The 17,225-nt window shown below is 40.7% G+C and overlaps 1 protein-coding gene across 4 annotated transcripts in view; it reads right to left on the minus strand.

Moving 5' to 3' along the window:
• Window positions 1-9,232, minus strand: part of SEPTIN7 (septin 7) — a 115,641-nt gene extending 106,409 nt beyond the window's left edge. The window contains exons 1-2 of one of the 4 annotated variants that reach the window (XM_032871701.1): window positions 9,208-9,232; window positions 6,971-6,972 (exon numbers count right to left, since the gene is read on the minus strand). In XM_032871701.1, coding sequence (XP_032727592.1) covers window positions 6,971-6,972; window positions 9,208-9,217 — 12 coding nt within the window. In that variant the 5' untranslated portion in view covers window positions 9,218-9,232. The other 3 variants (XM_032871676.1, XM_032871684.1, XM_032871667.1) reach the window with 3 other exon arrangements.
• Window positions 9,233-17,225: the final 7,993 nt, after the last annotated feature.

Genomic DNA, 17,225 nt, shown 5'->3' on the forward strand with positions numbered 1-17,225 from the left:
TCCCCAACTCCTAAAAAAGAAAAGAAAAAAAAAAAAAAAGTACCAACAAATTTACTAACCAGACTATAGTATAGCTGTTGATCAATATGGTGGACTTTGTTAGTAAATATAAAAACTCAAAGCACAAATGAATAAATTCACAATAATCTTACAATTTTTGTTTCCCATTCTAAAGATCTCTCCTAGTATTAAGACTACCAGACATGCATACTTAGATGTTCTCCAGTCCTCTCAATTTCATGTTCTAAATTACCTCTTTCGATATATTATACCTACTAATCACCCATTTACTCAGGTTCAGACACTGGATTCATTACTCCCCACCAACATCCCCTCACAACCATCCCCTACACTTCATGTCCTTTGACACTATCCTAGTTGTCCTTCATCTTTTTTTTTATTATTATTTTTTTAAAGGACTTTATTTATGCATTTGAGAGCAAGTAAGTATGCGATGGGAAGGGGTTGGGCAGAGAGAGCAGCAGATTCCCCACTGGGCAGGGAGTCTGACATGGGGCTTGATCCCAGGATCCTGGGATCATGACCCAAACCAAAGACAGATGCTTAACCGACTGAGCCACCCAGGCGCCCTTGTCCTTCATATTTTAGTCCTAGGACTGCTATGTTAACCTCCCTCAATTCGCTGGCCCCACCTTGGTGTTCTAGCTATTCCTACTCGAATTACCATCATGATGTTCATGGTTACCACTCTTCTTTTAAAATCCTTCAATAATGATTTTTTTTTTTAAATACTCAATACAGGACACCAGATCTCTACTTACGAGTCTAGTTCCATAAATTACCATGAGTTCTCAGCCTACAATAAGTATCCTTCCTCCTCCTCTGCCTAATCACTCCTATTTACCTTTAAAGATTTATCTTTTCCAATTTAGAAAAGGTATCCTGCTCTATATTTCCACTGTATGCTCTACATTAATTAAATCATATCAATTTACTAAGTAAATGCCAGGTAGGGAAAAGTGAACAAAACACAGTCCTTGACTTTAAGAAACTTAAAAATAAAGGCAGAAAAGTAAATACTCAATTGCCATATAGTCTGATAACTTTTTTTTTTTAAAGATTTATTCATTTCTTTTAGAGAAAGAGAGAGAGAAGGAGCACAAGTGGGAGGGGCAGGGAGAGGGAAAGAGAACCTCAAGTAGACTTGGAGATCAGCACAGAGCCCAACACGGGGACCAATCCCATGACTCTGAGACCACGATCCAAGTGGAAACCAAGAGTCAGATGTTCAACTAAGCCACCCAGGCGCCCCACGGTTACTTTTTTTTTAAAGCTACCATCTGCTCAATATATGAGGCTAAGAACTTGCCACGTTATCATCTAATTCTCATTTAATTATCTAATAACTTTGTGATTCCCACTTTACAGAGGAGAAGGCAAAATTCTGTTATTTGCCCAAGATTCAGTTAAGATTTAGACATGCGAATCCAGGTCTAACTCCAGAACCTAAGCTCTTAATCACCTTCTATTTCGACTGTCACAGCACTTAACTCAGTATCGCCAGTGCCCATCACACAGCACAAGGCACAAGACATGTTTGCTAAATGAATTAACTTGAGTGGTGAAGTCCTAAGCTAGTAATGACTTAACATCAATACTACAACTTTATCTGATAATGTCTTGTGTCAAAGGGTTCAGGAGCTCTGATTTACCAACACATGTGAAATAATCAATGTCCCAAGTTACTCATATAGTTTATAATAGCAAAATACTGAAAATGAATGTCTTATCAGAAAGGGACATGTTAAATCATAATCCACCTATAATGGGACTATACAGCTATATAAAAGAATAAGAATGCTCTTCATGTACTGACATGGAATAACCTAAGATACACTAAGTGGGAAAAATTAAAAGGTGAGGAAGAATGTGTGTCTGATGTTACCATGGGTGGGGAAAGGAGGAATGTATGTTTTTTTGCTTATATATGTAAAAATCACCTCCAGAAGAAACATAAAAGAAACTGTTAAATAGGTTGCCTGAGGAGGAAACTGGGTTACTTGAGGATAGGAATAGAAAGATTTCACTACATATCTCTTTTTAACCTTCTGAATTCTGAACCAAGTGACTGTGTTACCTATTTGACAAATATAAACACCCCCGGAGGGGCGTCTGGGTGGCTCAGTGGGTTAAGCCTCTGCCTTCAGCTCAGTCATGATCTCAGGGTCCTGGGATCAAGCCCCACATTGGGCTCTCTGCTCAGCAGGGAGCCTGCTTCCCCCTCTCTTTGCCTGCTGCTCTGCCTACTTGTAATCTCTGTCAAATAAATAAATAAAATCTTAAAAAAAAAAAAAAACCCACATAATAAAAAGCACTTTCAGAAATGAAAACACAAACACTAAGTAACATCCATAAGGCCATGGGCCATAGCTTTCTTGATTGCTACTATTTTGCAGTGTCTGACACTTTGTTAGCAGTGGAGTATTTGTTACATTTACAAAAATCTCAAATTGCCACTGCAGGAATATTTCAAATATATTTTACAAAGTAAAACTGGAAAAAAATATTTTAATTATTCTGAAAAACAATCAGGGCCTTATCCCAAGCCTACTGCTTATGAAACTCTGGAAGACTACTACAATCCGTATGTTTTTAAAAGTACCAAAATGATCATTTTACTATCATTTCATGTTTTCTTTACATTTCAAATCTTTCACAATAAAGAAGTTAGGGGGGAAAGACTTTAAAGAGCTACCCAGAAAAACCACTTTAAATGAGTCGACTGCCTGTGAATCACATCTTACTCAATGAAGCTGTTTCTTGTTTAAAAAAATTTTTAAAAACTCACTGATGGACATTAGAAATCAGGCCAGCAGATCAATAACGGCACAGGGGCACAAGAAACTCTAGGGTGGGGGCGCCTGGGTGGCTCAGTCTGTTAAGGACCTACCTTAGGCTCAGGTCATGATCTCAGGGTCCTGGGATCAAGCTCCGCATCGGGCTCCCAGCTTAGCTGGGAGTCTGCTTCTCCCTCTTCCTCTGCCTCTTCCCCACCCCCAATGCTTACTCTCTCTCACTCACTCTCTCTCAAAATAAATAAATAAAACCTTAAAAAAAAAAAAAAAAGAAAAGAAAGAAATGCTAGGGTAATGGAAATGTTATTTATCTTTAAAAAAAATGATTGATTGATTGATTGATTGATTTGAGAGAGCAAGAGCACATTGGGGGGACGGGGAGAGGCAGACAATCTCAAGCAGACTCCTTGCTGAGCACAGAGCCCTATGCAGGGCGATCTCATAACCCCGAGATCATGACCAGAGCCAAAACCAAGAGTCAAACACTTAAGGATTAAAGCACCCAGGCACCCCAAAAATGTTCTTTATCTTGATTGGAATAAAAACTACAAGATGTATATATTTGTCAAAATCCAATGAACTGAACACTTAAACTTTGTGCATTTTATTGTACGAAAGCTATACCTCAAAAAAGTTACTTAATTTGGAAAGCATTTTAAAAAGTACAGATTCCTGGGCCCCTCTCAGAGACTGTGAATCACTGCACGTGTGGTGAGAACTAATCTTCATTTTTAACAAGAGGCTGTGGTTGATCCTGATGCATGAGGTTTATCAATTATACTATGGAAAATACTGACCTAGCATAATGTTATGCATCCAGTTAACTAATGATCACATTTACAAAAATTCATGAATTAAATGATAAACTTACATACGTACATACACACACACACACACACACACACACATGCTACCTAGGTGATGCTGATTACCAATTTTGAGAAACATGGTGAGAGCTCTAAGAGGAAGAATTATGGACTAGATGGTTAAGAAAGACTTCCTTCTCCTGTTTCCTATGATTCTTCAAAGGCTTCTCCATCACCTGGCACAGTGGTTCTCAATCTGGGGTGATTCTCTCCCCTCCCCCTCACCCCATGACATTTGGCAAGGTCTGCAAACATATTTTTTTTGTCACAACTGGGAGAGTGCTATTGGCATCTAGTGGGTAGAGGCCAGGGATGTTGATAAACATTGTACAATGCAAAGGACAGCCCCCCAAACAATTATAGAACTCCAAACTACGATAGTGTCAAATTTGAAAAATTCTGACCTGGAGCCTCCCCTCTCAAATGAAGCTACCAAAAGTACTCAGTTGTGACCCCAAAGGTAAACAGAACAGAATTTACATGTCAGCTCTTCAGCAGAATCAATTTTTTCTTCCAGACTGGTGGGGAAGAAGGAGGGAGAAAGCCTCTTTACACTGCATATAAGGCAAACAAATAAAATGTAAATGTAACATGAATAAGATTTTTTTTAATTCAAAATAATGTGAACTGAAACAACTTCGGGGTTATTTATTTACTCTCCTACTTATTTACTCTCCCCAACCTCAGGGGATATTTATTAACTCTCCTCAGCCTTTTGAAGGTACTTTTGAAGTTGAGAGACACTTGCCCCAATAAAGTACATAAACTTTAGAATGACAGGCAAAATCTCATCTTTAGCTACCTTTGCTTAGATTTTTTAGGGCTACTTCTTACTGCAGCATAGTCTAACCCAGTGCTATTTAAAATGTGGTATGTGGACCAGTGAGCCAGTCTGAACTGTTTATCGGATTACATCACAGAAGTATAGAAACTAAGAGCATAGAAATGAAAATTTTTATAGCAAAATAAATTTGTCTGTTGGGATTGAAAAAACATTCGGACTGTATTTCCCCTTCTTTAAATTCATCTTCATTTTTTAAAAAAATTGCAGTAGTTTTTGCAATAGTATCAGTCAACAATGGATTAGAAACTTTAAAAGAAACAGGAAAGAAAAGGTCCTTTGTCAGTTTGAAAAGCAGTATCCTAACTGCATCCTAACTGATACATCTAGTAAGCAATGCCAGGATTTAAACCCAGGTCTGCTTGACACCAAAGCCCATATTCTTAATCATTATACTACATTTGTCTGTTATCACTTTGAACTCAAATTCCTATATGTAATACTACCTCTGGAGAACTGGACTGCACCAGCACAAATTAAAAGGACCTTCTGTATGTCTGGCCTAAAGCCTTCAACAATGAAAGCAAACCAAGCTGCCTCCTTGGCCCCCTTCCCTCAGGCTCATGACCAAAACTCGGCTCTCTTGATTTCTGATGATGTAAATGGACAAGACAAAAAATAATAATTAATTAAATTTTTAAAATGATAATTTTATTATATATTATAAATTATATATGTATACATATACGTGTGTGTGTGTGTGTGTATGTATATTACCCCTCAAAGTCTAGAGTAGAGGCCCTAAACAATACTATCTTCTTTTGGGACCCATTCTGGTTTCTCTGGGTCTTGGAAATGATGACCTCCTCTCAAGGAGTAAGTTCCAGATCTCTCCAACCACATTTCATGTATGGAGTACAGAATAAATAAATCCAAGATAAGAAAAAGTCATACGGACTTAACAGCATTTAAAGTCTTCACTTCTCACACCTGGGTGGGTCAGCTGGTTAAGTGTCTACTTTTAGCTCAGATTGTGATCCCAGGGTCCTGGAATCAAGCCCCATGACAGGCTCCCTGCTCAGTGGGGAGTCTGCTTCTCCCTCTTCTCCCTCATGCTCATGCTCTCTGTTGCGCTCTCTCTCTCTCAAATAAATAAATAAGTAAAATCTTAATATCCTCCTTTTCAGACCAAGATCTCCACACTATACCATAATGTTTAAAGACCTCTGACTTGACCCATCCATGCTGCACATCCCCCATGTGTTTTCCTAGTTTTGACCATAATTCTTAATAAAAATGTTATAACCCAACCCAATACACAATACATACAAAACAAAACTTAACCCTGCCTAAAATTCATGCTAAGTGCAATGTACTGCTATCTTCTCTTTCTTTCCTACTTTTTAAAAATTATTACATGTCCATGAAATTGGTTTCAAAACCCACTAACAGACCTCAACCTGCAGTCTGCAAAACACTGCTGTAGAGACCAATAGTCTACATTTAACACTATGGTCTCATCTGGCAAGCGTAACCCATAATCATGCTACCTTACAATTCTACTCCTCAAACACACATTTTTTTCCTACATCCGTTTCATGGCACAATAAATTTAGTGTCATTTACAGTCCAGATTTAGTTACAAGGAAAAACACACACATTTTTAAAAAGTTAGTTTTGCCTCAAAATTCAGTAAAATACATACATGTTAAAGTTAAAATTTTTCACCCTCTAATAAAAAATTGCAGAGAGCTTATTAGCTCAGAATGTAAGACATGGTTCTCAGCTGGTAATTTAGTCATAGAACAGTACCCTACTGGCAATTCCTAGAATAGAATCTATAGTGAGTATGTGTATCATCAACAAGAAGTCTGAGGCCAACCTACTCTCCACTATCTTCACTCTGAATGGTCTATGTCACCTGACCACCCCATTACTGAGACCTTGAAAACCACAGATCTAACTCTTCCTCCTACCCAAGTTTTATGTGTGCAGTGTGTCTGTCTTGTTGACATTAACCCTCTACAATTGCTCTAACATGTCAGGAGTCTTCCCTTGTGTTAGACTAGCTCAGAAGTTCTAGCATACACTTATTTAAGATTATTTCTGTGGGAAAATGCGCAAATGCAAGCAACCAATTTTACAACAAACTTCTGAAACAATCTATTGATAACACTACCTTTCATGTAGCTGATGTACTGAAAACCTTCTCCAAATCAAAACCAGAAACCAAAAATTCTTAACCAAATTACAAAAATATCCTTTCTGTAAATTAAAATCTATTTGACATAAACACAAAATAAATTTCTATTATCAATTATGATCTTCCATTCTGCAAGCCTAAGAGGGTTTGTGATATTTTTAATAACTATATGAGGAGAACTTGGCTCCACCACATTGTCCCATCACAGAATGACACACTACTACCATACAAACCATCTATGTGGCTTCCACATTTATTTCATAGCTCCACTCAATCCTATCTCCTCTAGCCCCACCCACTGAACAGCTGGGTGGGATGAAAGACAGTTTCCTGCCTTCCCCCAGGCCCTTCACTTGCTATTTGGAGGAATAGGGGATCTGGGCAGCAGTAACTAGCTTAATAATTTTTATCCTGCTAAGACATCATCTTTCAGTCTATCAGGATTCCATAAATTTCATCTGTATCTGTACACTTAATGCCTAAAAAGTTTCTTCCTCAACTTGCTTTTATATACTTGGGAGTGGGAGACGACGACGACTGACTATACTCCTCACGTAAATACATAAAACAAGTAAAATACTTCTCAATCTAGATTATATGTTCATTTAGATTCTCAAGGGCACTCAGGAAGGTATTCTTCCATTCCATCAAAATAACAAAGCTAAAATAAATCTTAAAGTTTAACTTTAACCACAAACTCACCAGTTATTTCAGTAACTTAGCTAACACCTGGACGTTAAATATTCTTTCCCTCCACTATATTAAAAAAAAAAAAAAAGATCTGAAACAGTGCACTCTGAAAATGTAACTTAGCAAATGGAAATGCGTTAGAAAAATCTCAGTGGCTTATTTCCTACTATACACACAGTATGAAATGGAACTCAGGAGTGGAAAATGTGAATGAAATGGCCTTGTTCTTTTTCCAATACGTGGGGGAGGAAAGGAAATGAAAAGGCTTCAGAAGAGAATAACTGAAAATACTGAAATATTTTCAAAAAATTAATTTCCTTAAACATCACCAGTATTTCCAACTCGTCCCTTTTCCAGCGACCCTTCCCACCCTTTCCACTCCTCGGGAGGGGTGGGGGCGCCCTTCCCAGGCGTTCACTTTCCTCTTTTTCCTAAAAATTAAGCGCAAACCAGCTCCTTAGCCTCCGCACTCAAGCCTCGCCCGCCATCCACCGGCCTTCGGGGCCGCGCCTGGGGAAAGGAAACCCCGAGAGGCGGGGAGGCGGAGCGAAGGGGCGACGCGGCCGCCGGAGCCTCTGCAGCCGCCACCGCCTCCACCGCAGCTTCAGCCTGGTGCATCCTTCTTCCTCCCTCTCGCCGCCCCCCTCGCGGGCCGGCCCACACAGCACCCTCAGCCAAGCGCGCGCACACGTCCCCACCCTCCTCGCCAGGCCCACTCCCCACGAGGGGAACTCCGCGGCGGGTGCAGCGGCCGCCGACCGGAGGAAACAGGGCCGCGGAAGCCGGGCCGGGCGGAGACGACCCCGCTCGCTCCGCTTCCGCGGGGCGGGCGAGGCCGTTGCTCACGTCTCCCCGCTCCCCCGGCCCGTCCGCCGCGGCACAGGAAATACCGCCGCCTCTGCTCTCCTCACATTCAATTCAAACTGTCACCGCCGCTTTCTCCCCTCCCCCCGGGCCCGCCGCCACCGCGCCCGGGGCCCGCCGCCGGCCCACTCCACCTCCTTCGGCCGCAGCTCCCCACATCGTCTGAGGGCGTTCCCCCAGCTCGATCTGGCGGCCGCAGAGCCCCCTCAAGTCCGGAGCCGCCGACCTGAGTCGCAGCGGCCCAAAGCTGAGACTCACCCATGGTGCTGCTGTTGACGCTCCTCTCCTCAGCAGCAGCGGATCTCGCACTGACCGACATCCCCTCCCCCCTCCGCGACCAGCCCGGGCGCAGCGCAGCCCGCCGATTCTCCAAAGCCGCCTACGCCGGTTTCGCGGCGTAGCCGCCCGGCGTCGCTGCCCCGCTTACGCAGGCGACAGCAGGCGGACTCTTGCCCGACTACCGCTCCCTCCTCCGCCCCCGCCCCTCCAGACGAGGCTTCCGGGCCTAGCCGACGCCAGCTTCGATCTCGCGAGATTACTCCCTCCCTGCCCCGACGCCTCTCTCCATTTCGAACATGACTTCACTAGCATCAGCGCTCTTTTGCTACTCAGGCTTAGTCGCCATGTTTATATTGGCGGGATTTGGCGGTTCCAGGGTCATGGATAGTCAGGCCTCTATGTGTGTTTCTTTAACACTGCCTCTAAGGTTAAGTCACATTACGTTTGTCGGTGAAAGGCCTGGGGACGACGGGAGGGAGTGGCCGGGGGGCTATGAGGGTGGGGTTTTGCCCAAATTAAAGATGGCCTCTGTCAGTGCCGCCCCGCGCAATTTCACGTCAGGTTTTGGAGCTGCAGAAGCCGCCGGGTTGGCCTTAGCGCCTGGTTACGGATTTGGCGTAAAGCAAAGAGGCGCGGTTAGCAGAGGCCAGACTGGGAAGGTGCGCTCTGGGTGGGGTCGCGTTCCAGCCTCTGTTCCCAGCTACTGACCTGGCGGCATTGTGGGTGAAAGTGGAGAGACACTTTGAGCAGGTGTCTATGCCTCCATCCATCCTCGTGTCCTCAGCTTCCAAGACTCTTGAGGTGGAAAGTGAGATTAGTTCCCGGTTGCCCCGACATTCGCCTGGCGCTGTCACTTTTTGGTAGGCTGGCACAGCCAAGAGGTCGCCTGCTGCAGCTTACACTGCGGACTCTTCACGGTCACACTCGTGTTAACTCACCTTGTTGGTTCTCGGTTCCCTCCTGGTGGAGCTATACTCTAGTTGAGAAAATGAATGAACACAAGTGAAACTATTGGATAACAGTGAAAGAATAATTAAAGACTGAAGTGTGGTGTCATACTGTAGTAATGAATGTCGCTTGATCCTTGAGTATCCCCCACAAACGCTGGGTAGTCAAAGTAGCCTCGCTCTGCTCAGAACAACCCATGGTCTGTTATACCTTTCTTGAGAACTAATGCCTGTCTTTGCTGTATAGTTCATGCACGTTATTACCTTTCTTGTTAAACTGCATGTTAAGGAATTAAATACATTCAATATAGAATATTACATAATATATGTAATATATAAATAATTATCGTGAGTCCGTGCAAGAATATTCATAGCAGCATTACTTATATTAGTGAAATAGCTTAAATATCCACTTACAGGAGAATGGATGACTAAGTTACACTACTGGACTAACTGACATACATGGAACACTAAACGGAAATTAACGAACTAAATCTACTAATATTGATTTAGATAACGTTCATTAACATAATGTTGAGCAAAAAAAAAAAACCCTGCAAATTGCAAAAAGATGTACATGGTATATCATAAATAAAGATTTTAAAACAAAATCTGAGATCAGATTGGGAAAATCATGTAAGGAAGTGATAGATAAATTCAGAATAGTGATTCCTTCCTGAGAAGAAAAGAAGGGAATGTAATACTTGGGTACTGAATTGTAATTATTTTCTGTAGTCTATTGTATACTTGAAGTGTTTCCAAGTTGGTTTTTTTTTTTTTTATGAAGTTAATTTTATCTAAGGAAACAGCTTATTTTGAGTCTTGGGAACTACTGTTTCCTTAGTCTCTACTTGTACTGCATTGCTCATAACATCTTTTAACAACTCATCTGTCCAACCAGTCATTGTGTTAACTTTCCAAAACTTCAAAAGGGCATTTTACTTTAGGAAATTTCATTAAACTCCCACCTTGAAGAGGCAGTATAGGCAGGAATTTAAACATGTGACCTCTGAAGTCAAACTGTCTGGGTTCTAATCCCAGCTCTGCCATTTACAATGGATATACCCAAGGACAAGTTACTCAACCTTTCTGTAATCCAGGTCCCTAAGCTATAAATGGGAGTGATACTTACCTAATGGAGTTTTTGTGAAAGTTAAATGTGCCCAGTCCATAATAAATATTTAATGAATGTTACCTATATATAGCACATTTTAAAATATAAAATTATCCTGAATACTATTATTGTTTAATGTAATCTAAATAATGAAAATCCTTGCCTCCCATCTCTACTGATATATGTTTTTGAGGGGGATCTTTCAATGGAATTTTGTTATTTTGCTCTCTGAAAATGGATAAATTCTTTATAGAAATAGTAAGTTGTTTGCCCCAGGATTGTTCGTGGTCTCCCGCAAACTACACCCCACACAATAATAGCTTCACTACTTTCCACTGAAAATTATGTGGAAGGTTTCAGGAAACAAGATGATGACAACCTATAGAACTTTCTCCATAAGGAGTTCTAATAGTGTTATATAATTGTGTGTGTGTGTGTGTGTGTGTGTGTGCGCGCGCGCGCGCGTGCGCATGCATGTGTGTGTGTGAAAGAGAGAGAATGCATGTACCTGTACATATGTGTATTATAAATTTTATGTTGGGATGGAGAAAGTAAGAGAATTATTGTATTAGTTTTATAATCTCTCCTGCGCTGTCTGCGGTATCATACTTGCTACAATACTTGCTTGCCTGGTTGGCTCTCTTTTCCACAACAGCCACTTCAGATTTTCTCCATTGTTTTCAAACCAACTCCCTTATTTATTTATTTATTTATTTTTTAAAAAGATCCTATTTATTTATTTGACACAGAGAGAGAGAGATCACAAGTAGGCACAGAGGCAGGCAGAGAGAGAGGGGGAAGAAGGCTCCCTGCTGAGCAGAGAGCATGATGTGGGGTCAGATCCCAGGACCCTGGGATCATGACCTGAACCAAAGGCAGAGGCTTAACCCACTGAGCCACCCAGGTGCCCCCCCCCCAGTTATTTATTTTTTTAAAAGATTTTATTTATTTATTTGACACAGGATGCGCGAGAGACAGACAGCAGGCACAAAGCAGGGGTAATGCCAGGGAGGGGAGAACCAGGCTTCCCGCTGAGCAGGAAGCCCACTGTGGGGCACCACATGGGGCTTGATCCCAGGACCCCAGGATCATAATCTGAGCCAAAGGCAGCTGCTTAACCAACTGAGCCACCCAGGTACCCCTCCATCATTTATCATCAGCAAAAATAAAAGTAATCAGAGAGGAACTCCAACAACTTCTGCTTCCATATTCATAAGCCTACCTGCATCCACATTTATCCTTTCAAACATCACAATGAATCAGGTGTCCCCCCAAATCTGAGGCACACATTTCTACACATATCCCCTCTCTTTGTGCCTAGTCTCTGCATTCTGTCTCCTGCCTTCCCGGGAACTTTACTCAATAGATTATTTATTCAGTAAGCTTCTGGGCTCTGTCCCTACCACTCCACTGAAATTCTCAACAAGGTCACTAACAATCTCTTTGTTCAATTTAGTGGACCCTTTTTCTTTTTTTTTTCCCACAATTTTTAATAATTTTAGTTCTTGTGTAGTTAACAAAGTGTTATATTAGTTCCATGTGTACAATATAGTTATCTAACAATTCTCTACATTATTCAGTGCTGATCATGATAAGTGTACTCTTAATCTCCTTTACCTATTTCATCCAACTCCTCACTCACTACCCCTCTGGTAACCATCAGTTTGTTAAGAGTCTATTTTTCATTTTGTCTCTTTTTTCTTCATTTGTTTTGTTTCTTTAGTTCTACATATGAGTGAAATCGTATGGTGCTTGTCTTTCTCCAAATAACTTGCTTCCCTTTGCATTATACTCCATAGATCTATCCATGCTGTTGCAAGTGGCAAGATCTCATTCTTTTTTTTTAAAGGTTTTATTTATTTATTTGACAGAGATCACAAGTAGGCAGAGAAGCAGGCAGAGAGAGAAGAGGAAGCAGGCTCCCTCTGAGCAGAGAGCCCGATGTGGGGCTCGATCCCAGGACTCTGGGATCATGACCTGAGCCGAAAGCAGAGGCTTTAACACACTGAGCCACTCAGGCACCCCCAAGATCTCATTCTTTTTACGGCTGAGTAATATTCCATTGTGTATATATATACCTCATCTCTTTGTCCATTCATCTATTGATGGACACTTGGGCTGCTTCCATAACTTGGTTATTGTAAATAGTGGTGCAATAAGCATAGGGGCGCATAATTCCTTTTGAGCTAGTGTTTTCATATTCTTTAGACAGACACCCAGTAGTGGAATTACTGGATCATATCATAGTTCTATTTTTAATATTTTGAGGAAACTCCATACTCTCTACCACAGTGGCTGCACCAATTTGCATACCCACGAAAATGATGAGGGTTCCTTTTTTTAGTGGATGCTTTTACTTATTTTACTTGATGTCTCTGTAGCATTTGATACTTACCATGGCCTGCCACATTTACATCTTTTGATTTCTGAAACCCACTTACCTAGTGTTCCTTCTAGATCTCTGGCTTCTTTATTCTTCCTTCCAGGACTTCAGTCTTCTGCCTGTCACTTAAATGTCCATGCACCTCATCACTGTGTCCTGGTCAGTTTATTCCTATCTCACTTTTTATGCCATGGTGATCTCATTCATTTCCAAGGCTTCAGTGACCATATATATACTAATAACTCCTAAATATAAATTTCTAGTCCAGTTCTCTCCTTACTACAAACCTGCATACCAGACTGTCTTCAAAGTACATGACCTGATAGACATTGTATTATACTTGGCATGTAACAAATGTCCTTCTAAATTCGGGAAGTCTGCATAGTCGTCTTATGTCTTCACTGAGAAAAGAGAAAATATATGTATCCTTGAAACATGTATCCTAAATTTCTTTATAAATGCAATTTTGTTTCTAAAGGAATACATGTCCTGATATTCCAAGATATCTCAAAACAATACAGCTGTAATTAAAGTCCTCATTTTCATTATACTCACTTATATGTTCCCTATCTCTAAATGGTACCATCATCAACTCAATTGCCTAACCCAGAAATATGAGTATTATACTCAGCCCCACCATGTCTTCCTCTCATCTCCTACAACCATCAGAAAGTCCTATTTTTCCTTCTCGTATACCTCCAATCTCTCCATTTCTCTCCATCTCCACTACTACTGTTCTAGGTAGGCCAACATCATCTCTTGCCTACCTCTCTGCAATAACCTTTCTGCCCAGTGCCTTGTTCAACTCTAGTTCATTCTTCATGTCGTAGCCAAAGTAACCTTCCTAAACTTTAACTATGTCAGTCCCCTGTTTAAATTCTTCAAACTTTCCCTCAGAAAACTTAAGTGATACAGATCCTCATTTTTGGTCAACCTACCATCCCCTTACTCTCTAAACTCTAACAAGCCTTGCTGTTTTCTTTATGGAGAACACTTCATTCTCATTTTCCACTAGCTTTCTTCACCTGGCTTCTCCTTGAAGTCTCAGCATAGCCATCGTTTTCTCTAAAAGCCTTTCCTGATCTCCCAAGATTGGGCAAGGTGCCCACTTATCTCCAATAGTATCTTGTATTTTCCCCTAGCAGGGAGAAAGTAGTACCACCCCCAAGTAGGGTGGTACTAATAGTGAAGTACTATAAATTCGTGTCTCTTCTACTGGAGTCTAAGCTCCTTAAAGGCAAGAACTCTTGTCTTGGTTTGTCCGTGTATCCTCAGCACCTGCCACAGGGTATGGTACTCATCACTTCATTCAGGAAATATTTCTTGAGTCAAAACTGATGGTTGACTTGAAGATGAGAATTTTTATAGCTGTCATTTGACATCAATCTAGTTTAATCTATATAACAGCTTTGTGAAATAGATACTACCCTCATTTCTTAAATGAGGAAACCAGTGTTTAGAGAAGTGAAGTGATTTACTCAAGGCCTTAGAATTTGTGAGATCCTGGGGCGACTGGGTGGTTCAGTGGGTTGTGAGCCTGCCTTCAACTCAGGTCATGAACCCTGGGTCCTGGGATTGAGCCTGATCATTGATCATTGGGATCCCTCCTCAGTGGGAGGCTGGCTTCTGCCTCTGCCCCTCTCCCCAGCTCATGCACACACACACACACACACACACACTCTCTCTCTCTCTCTCTCTCTCTCTCTCTCTCATTCTCTCAAATAAATAATCTTAAAAAAAAAAACCAGAAAGAATTTGTAAGAGACTGAGACATGATTCAAAGGCTCATGCTTTTCCAATACACAAGACCTCTGGTGAAGAGATTTGTTCCTCTATTGTCCTGAATCCTATCCTCATTTGCTAGACATTTGGTCTGGTGAAAAGGTGAGACATTTTCTTAGAATTTTCAGGTACTTCTACCTTTAATGCAAGAAGAAGAAGTCAAGGGTATTAGGTCTATATATATAGGTTTTTCTTGAGGTCCAACTCAGAACATGACAGTAAAAATGAGATAGCACTTCTCATTATTGCCAAAACTTAGCAAACATGTCAGTTTAGGTGGTAGGGATGGAGTTTGAGATTTCAGTTGTGCATTTCGTGAAGTGGGTTAGGCAATTCGCAACATTCCCCATTAACAGTAATGTCCAAATATCTAAAACTCCTTGAGAGTTTTTATTCCTCTCTTGAAGTCCAGTAGAAGAGGATTGAGAAATGATTTAGAAACCAAAGAGCCTTAACTAACTAAAACTTTATTTCTTGTGAAAATTAAGAACATATAACTTGTTCACAACAGTCGAAACCAGTTTTGTATGAATGATTATGAGAATATATTTTGTTTAAATAAACTTAGAACATAAAGCCTCAAAATTCAAGATATTCATCAAGAGAAATATTCTGCCATGCACAAAACCTCATTTAAGTATCATGAAATAAAAACACAGGGAGTCAAGGTAAGTATGGTTTAAAATGTTCTGCTTAACTTTTAAATATTTGAAAACTAAAGATCCCAATGTATTCTAGTGTTAAATTCTTGATCAAATAGCGTAGATATTAGAGAAAAGTTCTGAGACCAATCTAACTAAAATAATTGAAAATGTTAATATTCTGCAGATGAAAGGGAAGAGATATTGACAAGCCCTCTTGTAGACTTAAGAATCCATATTGTACAGGAAGTCAAGTGACACTTACAAGGTTAAATACCTGATAACAATAATTAGAAAACATCAAGCCTCATACTTCCTCTTCCTTTGTGAAGATCAAACTTCACCCCACAGAGGAAGAGAAGCCAAAAGACACAGTAGTAATAACAAAACAAAAGAAGATAAAATGAAAGAACCATGCAACTTGAAGACCAGAGACTTAAACAAGCAGCAAAATAGCTCCCATTCTTAAATTCTTTACCTTAGAAGGAGGAGTTTTTCTTTTTCCCACCAGCCAAGAAGGGAGTGGAGGCAAAAGCACAGAAATAAGATGTCTGAATCCAGACTGTCCCAGGAGGCCTAATTTATCTCAACTTATCAGTGGAGGCTCAAGGAATTTTCAAATTCCAGGGCCCTCCTGGAAGATTCATTCCAATGCAGAGGAGAGCCCCACTTCCCTCTGGGGAAATCCCTAGTAACAGACTGGCAGCACAGTTGCCTCTGGGTCTGCGGGACTAGAGGAAACCATTTACCTGGAGTTTTTCTTGCCAATCACCTCCTTGTAGAGCCATCCGATCTGATTATGCGGTACGAATACCATTGAGCACACCACTGGGAAAAAATCCCAAGTGCATAAAAGAAAACCTATTGTAAGTGGAAAGGGCCATTGTTGCCAGCTCCCTTTGGCATTTCCTACCACTGAATCATAACCTGACTGATACAGGAAGTAGGGAAACATGGTTCTATGAGAAACCAGCTGCCTTCAACAACTAGACTTAATATGCTTACTTTGGCAATGATTGAATGCCTCCTGCTGTATAATAGGTTAGTGAAAGTGAATTGAGTTGAACTTAAGTTTATGTAGATGGAACATGGTAGGTTGGAACAAAGCTATGGTTTTAGCAAGCCTTAGGAACCTGCCCTTTCCAAATCACTCTTCTAGCAGACCGCTGAGTGAGTTAGTATTTCCTGAAGGCACACCTCAGAGACCTCATATCTAGGAAAACAGGAAATTCAGAGAGGAAGCAAATGCCTGTGCCAGACTAATGTGCTTACTTTATGTGGAGCAATTGCACTGGATTACCATGGAGACTGACGGGCGGAGGCCAAATGCTTAGTAATAGTTAAAATAGTATGTCATTACTTCCTTCCTTTGTGAGACTCTCAACAACTTAGACTCTTTCTACATTATACCTCCAATCATTTGACATTGTTTGGATCCTATTTTAAGGAAATGCTTAAGCATCTGATAAAAAAAATTGCATCTGTTTGTGATTGTTGCCCATGATTTGATCCATTTCATGGGAGGATTCATGATTGAGCTAATTTATGGTTTTTAGGTAATACTCTTTTTTCCATGATTTGCTTCCAGAAATTCGGCAACAAATGATAACATTTTGCCAGTCAACTACTATAAACAAACAGATTTTATGAAACCAAAATAATGGCCATCTTTAGCATTTAAAATGAGAGTAATACAGCATTAACTAGTGTTGAACTACAGATATTTCCCATATTTCCCTCAGGAGTTCTATTCTAAAGGCTACATTTGTGTCCTAATAGAATATAGTATCTTAGGGGTTGGAAGAGACATTGTAATTTTAAACAGTTACCTACCAAATTCAAGAACCAAATTCAAGTAT

Source organism: Lontra canadensis, unplaced genomic scaffold (assembly GCF_010015895.1).
Source record: "Lontra canadensis isolate GAN:19392208 unplaced genomic scaffold, GSC_riverotter_1.0 scaffold2, whole genome shotgun sequence".
Lineage (NCBI taxonomy): Eukaryota > Metazoa > Chordata > Mammalia > Carnivora > Mustelidae > Lontra > Lontra canadensis.